The following is a 12,478-nucleotide window of genomic DNA, read 5'->3' on the forward strand; positions in this document are numbered from 1 at the left end:
AACTGAAAATTTCAGAATTTGATCAGCTCTCCCGATTCGTATGATTTCAACTCTGCAGATTATTCCCTGTACATAACTGGACGTCTCTGAGATTGGCGCATGTGCTTTATGGGAGCAAAGGAGGTAAAAGAAAGAACTAACAACTAATTCCTGAGGTGATAACAAAGGCCTATTTGAGGAAGGAGTACGGTAGTTTTGATTTGGAAGACTGATACGGAATGTGTCAGAAGATTCTTCGTGTACAGAAGCGAGCCGTATCTTTCCCGAATAGACCTTTACAAAAACAGAAGAAGACAAACTCAAGTAGCGGGGATTAACTTGGGGACATCTCCTTAGGGTACAGTTCAATTGAGTTTTGTATCTTCGAGGTAAAAAAGAGGAGAGGAGAACGGGCAGGGGTTCGGTGATATCAGAAGAGGTCGCCGTATGCCTGTCCATTCCCCTTACAAAGAATGAGGTATTCCAGTGAGGAAGAGTACAGAGAATGGGATTATTATATAACTCTGAAACTCTTTTTTATTTTCTACGGTACGGGTCATGGAGTCGTTGGTTCAAAAAGAGGCGAGGCCTTAAGGGCTTAAGGGCTTAAGGGATAAGGAGACTATACAACAATATGGCACTGTATGAAGTTGGTTGGAAAAGAGAAGAAGAAGAAGAAAAGGTGACCCTGAGGTAGGTTGTTGCTTCCTGAAAAGTGGGATAGTTGAAGAAAAGTTCACAGTTTTAACTTAAAATCTCAATGTCTTCGTGCTCTATGCTCACCGTTTTCGTTACTAAAGTGCAATGGAGAGGATGTCTTCGACCAGTTGTCCTCGTAACCGATCCTCCACTTTTTTCCACTCTGCTTTGTGAACATTCTCACACTTGTTCCTCATCTCATCAGATACCACATAGATGTCGTTGGATGCCATGTCGAATGTGTCTCTGATCTCCTCACACCATGCAACGTGGCATGTCGACAACTGACATCTTTTGGCATGAAGGAACATGCAAGTGATGAAAAGGCCACAAGAGAAGCAGCTGTTGCCTTTGTAACCTGAAAGTTGCATCATGAAGATCAGAACATTCCCAGTGTTTTTCAATGATCAACTGTTCTTCTATCCACTAACCTATTCCATTGAACACAACTCCTCCATCATTGATGATGTCTCTCAACTGTCTCGGTCGATCATCGCAAACGGTGAAATGACGTCGAGCATATCTTGATTCGAGACATGTCTCCATGCAAATGCTTCTCTGACAGGAGACAATATGTTCATGGTAGGAAAGTGTGAGATGTCTACGAAGAAGCAGAATCTTTTCATCATTACGACGGAAAGACTTGAGAGGATGTGGATGATTGGCACGACGAGCACATCTCATGCAGAGGAGAATCTCCTGAAATGCACTAATTATAGATGCTTTCCCCTCGAAAAGTGGAGCTCTTGAGGAGATGTACTCACCTGTTTGCACTGCTTGCAACTGAATACTGGCTCGCCATCACACCTGACACACCGACACCGTTCAATTCTAATAATCGGCGGATGCAACTTTTGACCCGTATTGGTTTGTACCCTGTAAATATAGAGGAGTTTCTAGAATGAAAATATTCAATTGAACATTGAGAGAGAAGACGGACAAAACGGACTGAACTGAGATGTTGAAATGGTGAAAAATAAGGTAGAAGAGGCAAAAAAGAGAACAAAAGGGGCGGAGTTTGTATTTCAATCACTCATACAAAATCAGGTGAATTGTAGGTAAAGAAGAAGAGAAAAAGAAGATAAAAGTGCATTCTCGTGCACTTTTTTTGAGAACGAAAGGAGTGAATCACATTCGAAAATGCAGGTGAAAGCGATATGAAATAAGTGGAAAAAAGTAGAAGAAGTGGATGGAAATGTGGAGAGAAAAAGTGTAATATTCTCAATTTTTCCGTGTGTTCTTCTCTATCTCTCAGAGAACATCTGCTCGGCGAGCAGGGTGGAAAAGAAGAAGTGCGAGTGAATGTGTGTGTGCAGTAGAAGAAGATTAATTTTTGAGAGATAGAATATTTATAAAAGGGGGAATAAAGGAGGAGAAGAAGAAGAGGGAGGAGTCGGTCAAGATTAGGATGACATCTTTGAATTGAACATGTTTTCAGAAAGTAATTTGAATGTTTTAGTTTGAAATTTTGAAATATTTGAACATCAAAAAACACTAGATTTGTGGACGAAAAACTTTCAGACAATGATAAACTTCACAAAACAAACACATCCAGAAGTATGAATACTAAGAAGTATTTATTGAAGCTCAACAAATAATGACACACAAAAAAGCTTTCGCTCACCTCGAAGAATCAGAAGTATTAGCTTCGTTAGTTTCTAGAAGACGTGCATCATCTCCTTTTTCTTCTTCTTCGTCTTTTCTCTCTACTTCCTCCTGAACTTCTTCAGAAAAAACTGAATCAGCTTTTGATTGAGAAGAAGAAGAAGACGTTGAAGCCATTCAGAAAAAGGAGCAAGAATACAGAGAAGAAAGAGCCTCGAACCCAAAAAGGGGATGAAGAGAAGAGGAAGAAGTGGGAGGAGTCATGCAAAAGAGAGAGGAGCACATCAAAGAACAAAATGGAACCTTCTAATTGAAAACTTGTGAGAAGCGAGAAATAAATCTCATGCTCCGATTTCTATATGAGTCAGATTCGTGTGTGAAACTTGCACTTTTAGGATAAGGAAAAAAGTGCAAATGAATGTTTACGGAAGTGAGCAGGAATGTGTAGGATGAGAGGAGAAGGATCGAGAAGGATATGCTAATAGGAATAGGAGGGAAGAGTGCAATTTTCTCCATTTTTCGGTTAATTAAGATCGAAAACTAAAGTGGTTTTTGTTCCCAGATGAATTCAAATACTATAGTTGGGATTATAATAATGGTGATGTTTCAAATTCTAATTATTGAGTCTCTCTTCGTTTCCAGTGGAAGCGGGTCCATTGAGCTCGTTAGTTCAGGCGATTCTCTTCACTGTGCAGAACAGTCTTTCCAATGACCCAATAGATGGTGTTTGCGTACTGGTATATCGATAACTGTTCCTACAAAGACTCAACATCTCCGAATGCCGTTCATCCGTCCGTGACTCCACCAGATAGAGAGCTCTTCTCTTTTTTGACGCACTTCCTCCCACTGAACTCACCATTCGATGTTCTACCAATTTCCCTTTTCTGAGCTTTAGTAGTCTCTCAATATCCTTTTCCATTCTTTTCCGCCCCATAAATCTCGTCGTTCCCATTTTCTACCGCACACTCTCATTTCCTCTTCAGATGTTGGTTTTTCGGAACGAGCCGTGCCGAGCTCAGAGGAGAACGAGAAATTAATGGAAGAAGAGCAGTTGTCAAGTACATGGGGGTAGAAAAGAGGAACAGTTGGTCCAAGGTAAAATTTTGATTTATTGAATGTTTTGGGGTCAGGTTGCGAAGAGGTAGCGAGAAGCAACTCGACGGAATGAGTGATTTTTCAAGTGAATGTCAAAAAACTGAATTGAACATCTAATTTCGTCGGCAACCATGAAGGACCATGAGCACAAATGAACAACTGTTAGAAGCTAATGAGGGTATCTGAAAATGCGTTCGAAGGAATCAGTTCACCTCATCTAAAATCACATAAACATCTCATAAAATAGGAATAAAGTTGACAGCCATCAATGAGACAAGTCATAAGTTTGAAATGAATGATATTGGGGGAACACGGGGCGCTATAAGAAGAATTGATTATCAATCACTACTATCGCTTATCATTTTTTGCCACCTTCTTCTTCTTCTGTCGGTTTTTGATCAAGAATTGGGGAATGTCGACTATACGAATAAGATGGAGAACAAAGAGACAGCTTCTTTCAAAGGGTGTCAGTGGTTTGGGTTGAACAAAAATTCTGTCGAGAGACTTTTTTGACGGGAAAACGAATAGAGTTTCTGAGGAATTTGTCGCTTTTGGAGATTCAGTTTTCTCGTTTTGTCGAGACCTCCTACACTTCCGTCCAGTTCTTGTACGATATCAATATCAACGTTTTATTATATGCCCTTTTCCGTCCAGTTTTTAGGGGATGGCTAACGATGACTGTCATCGGAAAAAAAGTTATTGCAATCGGTGTTACAAATGCTTTAAAGAGCGACATTTATCAGATTAAGGAATCTCATTTTCAACTGCTTTCTCTGGGAATTTCACACCTTCTGAATTGATATGAAATCCACGCTGATCAGTTCGCAGATATTTGAACTCACACTTTCCGCTTGATACTTTAGTCGGGAGGGAGAAAATAATAATTACATTAATAAATTAGATAATGACTTGCATCATTTGAAGCCAACGCCTTTTGTTTTTATAGTGGCAGCTGGTTGCTTGCGATAAAAAATTACTGAAAAAAATTCTCTACGGGGAATGGCGTGATTTCTGATGATAACGAACATTCTAAGAAGGAAACGGGAGAAAAAATGAGTTGGATTGGTTATCAGTCATTTTTTTTAGTTGATGAATAGAGAAAAGGACAAAGAAAAGTACAGTTCGATCATAAATCAGCTACGTAGTGCATACCCTCTTTGCGGACTTTGTTCTTTTGAGTTTTTGATATGATGCATGAAGAAAAATAAGGCGGATCTTTAAGGGAAAGTGCCTTTTTTCAGAAATCTTTCCAATAGAAAAATAGGTGAATGTAGCTCGTCTCAGATACTGTAATGAGACTTGGTTGTCTGTATATTGCTGCATGCTTGGTACATCTCGAATTACTGTAACATTGATTGCGAACTGTTAATTTTTGAACTTTCTGTTTATTTGTGCGTTCACTATCTTCCGTCAGATCGTCAGATTCTGTTTTCAGCATTATATTTAATATAAATTCAATCATGTGACAGCTATAGTCGGATGTTATGATGGTCTTTCATTTCCGTTGACTATATACAATTACCTTAAGAGCTAACACATCTTTGAGTTTTGTCACTATGAAAATAACATTTTGAGTGAACGGAAGAAATCATGAGAGCTCGCTCACTCCTAGACACGAAGAGATAAAGGGATTGGATTGAATGAAACCTCAAAATGGACCGACAATCATGTCCTAGTCTGAAAACAATTCCGTAATCGATCCGAAAGTAAGTAGAAATCTATGTTTTTATTCGACTCACTTCAAGTTTTAACGAATTCACAACTAGTGTGTTCCCCATAATTCTACAAAAAGTTAATCATCCTGAAAACAATTGAAGGAACACATGAAAAGAATATGCTCGGGTCACTGTGATAGTACTATTTGATTTTCTCGAACTTTTCAGATTTTCATCTTAACGATTCAAAAGAGAAACAAGTTTAAAAGTTGAAAACGTTCCAGAAAATTGAATAAAAAATAAGTCATCTTATCCGAAGACTCAGCAATTTTCCAGAAACCGTTAATATTCTAAAGATGGTAACACCAACTTTACCAAAGGATGAAACCTTTCAAATGCCAGCTCAATCTGAACACTCAAACAAATCTATTCAAAAATCTCAGAATTAGGAAATATGTAATTAATCGAGAGTCGAGAAACACTCAACGAATTAGATGTATTGATCTATTCTGTCAAATTATTATATCTCAATTCTCAATAAGTGCTTGCTAAACTGACCGTAAGGATAAGAATCAACGTTCTTGGTAGAAGATAATTTTAAATCATTCAATCAGAAAATACGAAGAATCAAGAGGTCTTAAAATCACATCAAGCAATGAAGCGCACACAAAGGCTGATATTCACATAAAAGGAAAGCAGCTGCTCCTCAAAGGCAGTTCTTAACCAAAAAGCGCATATTCAATTCTTTTTTCTTCCATTCGGTACCACCTTATTACATGCTCCCCATCTTCCTATAATTGTGCAGCTGTCATGACCTTGGCGCCATTGGCTCGTTTCACTTCAATTCAGACACCATCTGCCGTTCTCTTCAAAGCCGATGACCAAGAAGAGATGGGAAAAAGTAAAAACTATTTGAAAAGAAGGGAATGACATTAAAAAAGGAGAATGGGAGAATATGAACATTGAACTGGAACCACAGTTATCAGGGGAATACAATATTCAGTGTCATTTCGAGCTGAAAGTTGCATTATCAAGATTTTTATCTCTTCTTTCTGCATTACTAGATTTCATCCTTAATTCAGTCAGTCCGCCAGGAGCCTGGAATATTTCTTTCAATTTCCGAGAATCATTTGTTCTTTTCCAAAATTCACCCTTTTTTGACTTCTTTCTCTTTACGATTTTTTTCGTTGTTTGTCTGCCAATGTTCAAAGTGCACTCCCCTCCCGCGTATCCTAGATTGTAGCCAATTTTTAGTCGGTTTTCGAGAAGTTTCCGCCATTCAGCCCTTGTTTTCCCTGTGCATAATTTTGTTTACTGCCTCTTATTCATTCCTCAGCGTTCATTATCGGTTTCCCATTTGTGAATGAATTTTAAAGTTCCATTCGAAGACAAGATCATCGGAAAATACCGACCTACAAAGTTGTAAACAATCCTTGTTTTCATTCTGGTCATTTTCGGTGTTTCAAGGTTATTCTTTCTCATTTTTATCGGGTTGGATGTGTTTTTCGAAAACTAATGTCATTTCGCATGTTCTCTTGAGGAAAAATGAACGATTCACTTGCAGTTGTCTCATTCTGAAAACCAATTTCTCTTGAATTAGATTCTTAACTTTTCCAGAGCTTGAAATCCTCTGAAATGCATAAATATAGCCAGTGAACAGGGCTCATGCAGTTCACGTGAAGGCGAAAGTTTCATTGATGCTTTGTTGTCTGCCACTCTCCACTGTCTCGTTGGCCTTGCAAAACAACTTTTTGATTTTTTTTTCACACCGAAAGAAAATGTTTTTTCTAAATTTTTAGAAAAGAATTCGGAAAAATATATAGAAAGTAGATTTGTATCATTATTAAATCAAAAACATTTTTGTTTGCTGCTTCTTTTTGAGTTTAAGTTTAAATTTAAGTAAAAAAACTGCTGAGGTTTCATCGTACTAGTTCTTGAAGATAATTTCAGTAATTTCAGCTAACTACGGTGGATATTTTTTAGTGTCAGCACTCTTACGGCAGATTGCGGAAACCAAAATCTTACTTTTTTTCGCCATATTTTTTAAAACTAAAAATTAATACTTTTTCTACATTTTCCTGTCTTCCCTCTTGTAATAGCTCGTTATTTCGAATATCGCCACTTTCGCGACCAACTTCCGAGCACAGTCCGCTCAATATTTCATGATTTTCGCATGGGAATCGCACCACCAACTAGAAATGAGGTGTTCTTACTGATAAGTGTCGCTTACAACTCTGTCAACAATACAAAAACTTGATAAAAGCTGCATTGCAACAATCGTTTCTTCTTGTTCTTTCAGACTTTTCCAGATATTTCGTTTTTACTCGTTTTCTTTCTGCTCGTGCTTTAAATATTTCTTTCACATTGAACTGTTTTTTTCAGTATGAGCCGCTACGACGTTGTTGTCTATGGAGCTTCCGGTTTCACTGGAGCCTATGTAGTCGAGTATTTGGTGAATTCCGAACAGTTCGAAGGACTCTCATTCGCTGTCGCTGGAAGAAGCGAGAAGAAACTGAGAGAAGTTCTCAGAAATGTCAGCCAGAAAACTGGTGAGTGAGAAAAAAATTCAAATAATCTACGTTTTGAAAAATTTATATCTCTCAAAACAATCATTATTGTCTCCAATTGAGAGTTTTCTCGAAGTTGAATTAGATAAACTTCAGAGAAATTCAAATTACAGCTGTACGACTACAGCAACTTCAATATTCTAGTCAAATCACCAAATCTCATATTTCTCTGAAAATTTCACTTCTTTTCCAGGAAAGGACGTCTCCGGAGCTGCTGTTATCGTTGCCGATTCCGCCGACGAGAACACGCTCAACCAAATGGCCAGACAAGCGAAAGTTGTCATTAATGCCGTCGGACCGGTAAGGAAGTTAGGAAATTTCAATAAATTCCGTTGATGAACTTATGAGATGACGGAATTGCCTCAGTTTTACGAATTTCGGTAGATACAGACTACTGATTTCACGCATACACTCACCCTTTCCAGCTTATTTGCCTTTCAAAATTAGCTAGTTTCAGTACCGCCTCTACGGAGAAGCAGTCGTCAAGGCCGCCGTCGAGAACGGAGCAAATCACGTGGATATCTCTGGAGAACCAGCATGGATCGAGAAAATGCAACAAAAGTACGGAGCCGAGGCCAAGAAACAAGGTGTCTATGTTGTTTCCGCATGCGGTTGGGACTCAATTCCAGCTGATTTAGGAGTGAATTTCTTGAAGAAGAATTTCAATGGAGATCTAAACCACGTTGAATCATTTGTTCAATTGGTCACTGGACCATCTGGATATTCTTTCAATGCAGGAACATATCAGACATTGATTTTGGGATTGAATGGAGCAGCTACTGACAAATTGGGAGCTGTCAGAAAAGAGATTATGCCAGAGAAAATTGTCAGAGGGACTGTGAAGGTGCCAAAGAGACCAACTCTTTGGGAGATTAAAGGTGAATAGTTTAGGTGTGAAATGTTTCAAAATAGCATTTTTCAGAAAAAGAGCTCGGAGGAGTCGCTGTGCCATTCCCAGGAGCCGACAAATCAATCATCAATCGTTCCCAATACTACGATGCAACAGTCCGTCATACTCGTCCAATTCACATGGAAACATACATTCGCCTCTCATCCCAATTCTACGGATATCTAATTGGACTCTGGATCATGTTCCTCTCCATCTTTGTCAAATATCCATTCACCAGAAGAATTCTTCAAAAATATCCAGATCAGTGCAGTTTCTACATGTTCAAGAACTCGGGACCATCTGCTGAACAAATGGCTGAGGCCTCTTTCGTCTATTGGTTCTTCGGATACGGATACAAAGAGGTTCTTCCAGTTGATCAACAACATGAGGGAAAACCAAATCGCAAAGTGGTTGCCACGTGCAAGGGACCAGATGCTGGATATATTGCAACTAGTGGATGTGTTTTGTCTTCTGCTTTGGCTTTGATCAGAGATAAGGATAGCTTGCCAAAGGAGTGAGTTAATCTGAAAGTAGTTCAATGGGTTTCGATCGCCGATGGCCAACTTTCAAATTTTTTATTTTCCTAGAAATTTCCCTAAAAATTCTCTGTTTTCAGAGGAGGTGTCTACACAACTGCTGCGGCTTTCGGTGACTCCAAGATCTACGACTACTTGGCATCTTTCGGAATCACTTACCAATTGGAATCGGAATATGACCTCTAAATTATTTATACTCACTATTGCACCCCGCATTTTTATACCTTTGTGATGCTATTATTATTGCTTGCTTGATGTTCAATTTTCTGAACTTTTTTGGTTGTAGGCCCCGTTTTATTTGTATTTAGACGTGAAAATAGTGACAATAAGTTCTTTTTTTTATTTAAATGTGTTAATTGAATTATCCAATTAACTATCAACAGCTGGCTGATGCAAGAAGCTGACAAATTAGGGGTATCTACTTTTTTGACGAATGTGCCAAAGTTCTGAAAATCTGAATGCAACGGTTTCGATTGAAATGAAGGTCCCTCACTGAATAGCCAAGAAAAATTTGGAGAATAGCAGTTACCGAATTTCAGAAAATGATGACATCACTTTTCAGAATTCCAGATCTACATCCAGTAGGGTACGCCCTCTTAACTTGAAAACAAAACAATAATAATAATAATATTCATTCGTGGCAGGAGTCACGTGAACACAAGTTCAATGACCAATAACCCACAATACGAGAAACAATGAATGACGTATAGATTATGGACTAATAGAAGAAGAAGATAATGAGAGAGATCCAAAGAATGTCACGTAGGCTGGCGTTCCGCTCGCCTCATTTGCATATTCACGCGAGATGAGAGAGTTATATAGTGAGGACGGAAGGAAGGTTCGAGCCATTCTGTATCAGGATTCTCGTATCTACTAGATCCTTCAGTTTTGAGTGCTTGGGGAGGAAGAGTAGGTAACGGTTATGCTATTAGCAGTAAGTGTGCATTACTTCATTAGTCATTTCTTTTATCTATTCATCAAGGTTCTGGTACTCAAACTCAACTTTCATTGTCGAGTTAGAGATTCAACAATCGAAAACATTGAATCTGAAACTGTAGCGATGACCTTATATCCTGTGTTAACTGCTCTGTTAACTGCTCTCGTTGTGAATTACTGTATTTGAGATTAGCGACACATTTCCGCCTGAAATTAAATTGCAAACTTTTCTATCCTAACTACTAATAATGTATTTCAGGATTCGTCATAAAATATTTTTGCTTCGTTTGCCTCCCTTTCAACATGATACTTCACAAACCAATGTTTCCTCTTCCAGAGAAATCAACAGCAATGCTGAGAAAATCAAGAATCCTTCGCAACATTTGCCACGTGCCCCGTCCACGGATCGTGAAGGTTAGTCTCTTTTCGATGATTCTTATTTCATTTCCCTCTCGTTTTTTTTCAATTTTTCATTTTGAGGACATGCCACCAATTTTTGTGAGTTTTTAATTGTTAGGAAGAGAAATCTTCGGGATTCATTGAGGGTATTCTCTATAAAAACTGGGATAGTCAGATCTGAAATATTTGAGAAGTGGAATAGCTCAGCACAATTGTGAATATTTTAAGGAAATTCTCTTCAGTTTCCCATTTTCTATGTTTATAGTAGGCGTTCAGTACTTTCTCATGACATTTCACACTATACAAAGTCATCACTTCTTCTCTTACAAAAATCGGTTTAATTTCAGTAATTCTTAGTAATTCCCATTGTTCCCCCGTCTTTCTCCCCACTAAAATTGGAAATCCTCTTCCAAAAGTTTTTGATTATTTGTTCATCAAAAGGTACTATTAAATAAACAATCAACAGGAAACCCCTTCTATTTGTATATATTTTGGTCCCCCGCGTGTTCGTATCATCTATTTCCGAGTGAGCCAATACATTTTCTGATTTTTCTCTTCTGAAGTATTGCATCAGCCATCTCTCTCACCACTACGTTGTCTCAAAAAAAGCAACCACAAAGTATAACTACAGTAGCTTTTTAGACCAAAAAGCTGACACTTTTGGAGAAAAAGTGTTGTTTCTAGAGAGACGCAGAGAAAAAATAGACAGAAGAGAATACTGTAACGAACAGGCTGATGTAAAGTTTAGGAATTTTAAGTCAGGAGGTTGGACCTAATAAAAATATTGAATTCTTGGTTTTGATGTTTTATGATCTTGGGAATAGCGAGAAAAGTCATGGCGCATTGAAGAAAAACGGAGGAGAGGAGAAGAGAAAAAGGAAGTTGTAGTTGGACTTGGAACTTGGAACGTATGGAATTAATTAACTGAATGATTTGTATGTCGAATGAGAAATATTTGTATGACTTTGGAATTAAGCGGTTAAAATCAGCCTGAAGGACACAAAGAGCTTGAAATAATCGGTCTGTTGGATGAACACTGAATACTTGAAACTGTAACTCAGGAAAAAAGAGTTCTCGAAGAATTCTTCCTAGTTTTCTAACTCATCTGTACTCGATGAAAGTGAGTACCAAAGACTATCAACCAATGTGATTACTTCTCATGAGATTTTTCAAAATGAAAAAACCTTTTTTGTAGATCGGCATCCCAAAAAGGTTCCAAATGTTGTTCAAATAGGCAAAGTGTTAGCTGTACACACAATAAAATCGAGCACACGACAATCACGACATTTCTCATATATAGAACAACACAGCTCTCTAGTAGTAATTATTCGCTACTTTCTGTTCTTCAACGATTTTGGAGATGAGATTCATTTTATGAGGTTTTAATCAAATTGGACAAACTCATCTTTCAATCCAACAATTAAATTTTCGGATCGTTCAATAATGTTTGTCCATCTAGATCAGTTACTCAAGTAACTTGTGCAGACTTTGCTGGACTATTGCAATAATGCACGTTTTCTCGGCGAGGAACACTCGGAGGTCAGATTGAAGATCAGCTGTTGAGCTCCGTCAGCATTCTTTTTGTACCTAACAACTTTTTTTTTCCATTGGATCAAGTTTTGATCTCTATTCTTTTGATATTGACGTTGGTTATGAGCTATTCTAGGATTTTACTTGTAGAAACTACGATTTTTGTACGTAAGGACGTTGACCCAGATTGAAACATGACGAATAAATTTGGGAAACGAGAAAACCATGCTTCATTGTCGAATCAAAACGTGACTATCGACTTGGTCTGTATATTAATTGATCAAAAACATCTCCGGATTTCTTACTCATATGTTTACCGACTTCCTATTTCTTCTATTTCCCAGTTTGCCAATTTCAAAAACGGTATTAAAATGCTGAGTTTATTGCTTCCTTGATTTCTCTCTTATCAGCGCCAGCTACCATTTATTGACATTCGGTTTCTAGATGCATGCAGTGGCATTTTGACACTTGACACCTTATCAGTTCTTCTTCACAAAAAAGAATTGAGAGAAAAGGAAATCGAATTCGCGGAAATTTGAGAAAGATCATAAATTTATTGGTTTCTATTTTGGTGTCTCAAGTGATTCA

General features: G+C 38.0%; 2 protein-coding genes across 2 annotated transcripts; one reads left to right on the forward strand and one right to left on the reverse strand.

Moving 5' to 3' along the window:
* Window positions 1-773: 773 nt before the first annotated feature.
* On the reverse strand, window positions 774-2,460 carry GCK72_019101 (uncharacterized protein; the record flags this gene model as incomplete). Its single annotated transcript, XM_003115205.2, has 4 exons — window positions 774-1,036; window positions 1,110-1,377; window positions 1,443-1,554; window positions 2,303-2,460. The coding sequence occupies 4 exons, from the start codon at window positions 2,458-2,460 to the stop codon at window positions 774-776; spliced, it is 801 nt and encodes a 266-aa protein (XP_003115253.2).
* Window positions 2,461-7,416: 4,956 nt separating this feature from the next.
* GCK72_019102 (uncharacterized protein) lies at window positions 7,417-9,211 on the forward strand (the record flags this gene model as incomplete). The annotated part of the gene is made up of 5 exons (XM_003115353.2): window positions 7,417-7,582; window positions 7,794-7,900; window positions 8,058-8,478; window positions 8,523-9,003; window positions 9,106-9,211. 5 exons carry the CDS (start codon window positions 7,417-7,419, stop codon window positions 9,209-9,211), a joined length of 1,281 nt encoding a protein of 426 aa, XP_003115401.2.
* Window positions 9,212-12,478: the final 3,267 nt, after the last annotated feature.

Source organism: Caenorhabditis remanei, chromosome V (assembly GCF_010183535.1).
Source record: "Caenorhabditis remanei strain PX506 chromosome V, whole genome shotgun sequence".
Lineage (NCBI taxonomy): Eukaryota > Metazoa > Nematoda > Chromadorea > Rhabditida > Rhabditidae > Caenorhabditis > Caenorhabditis remanei.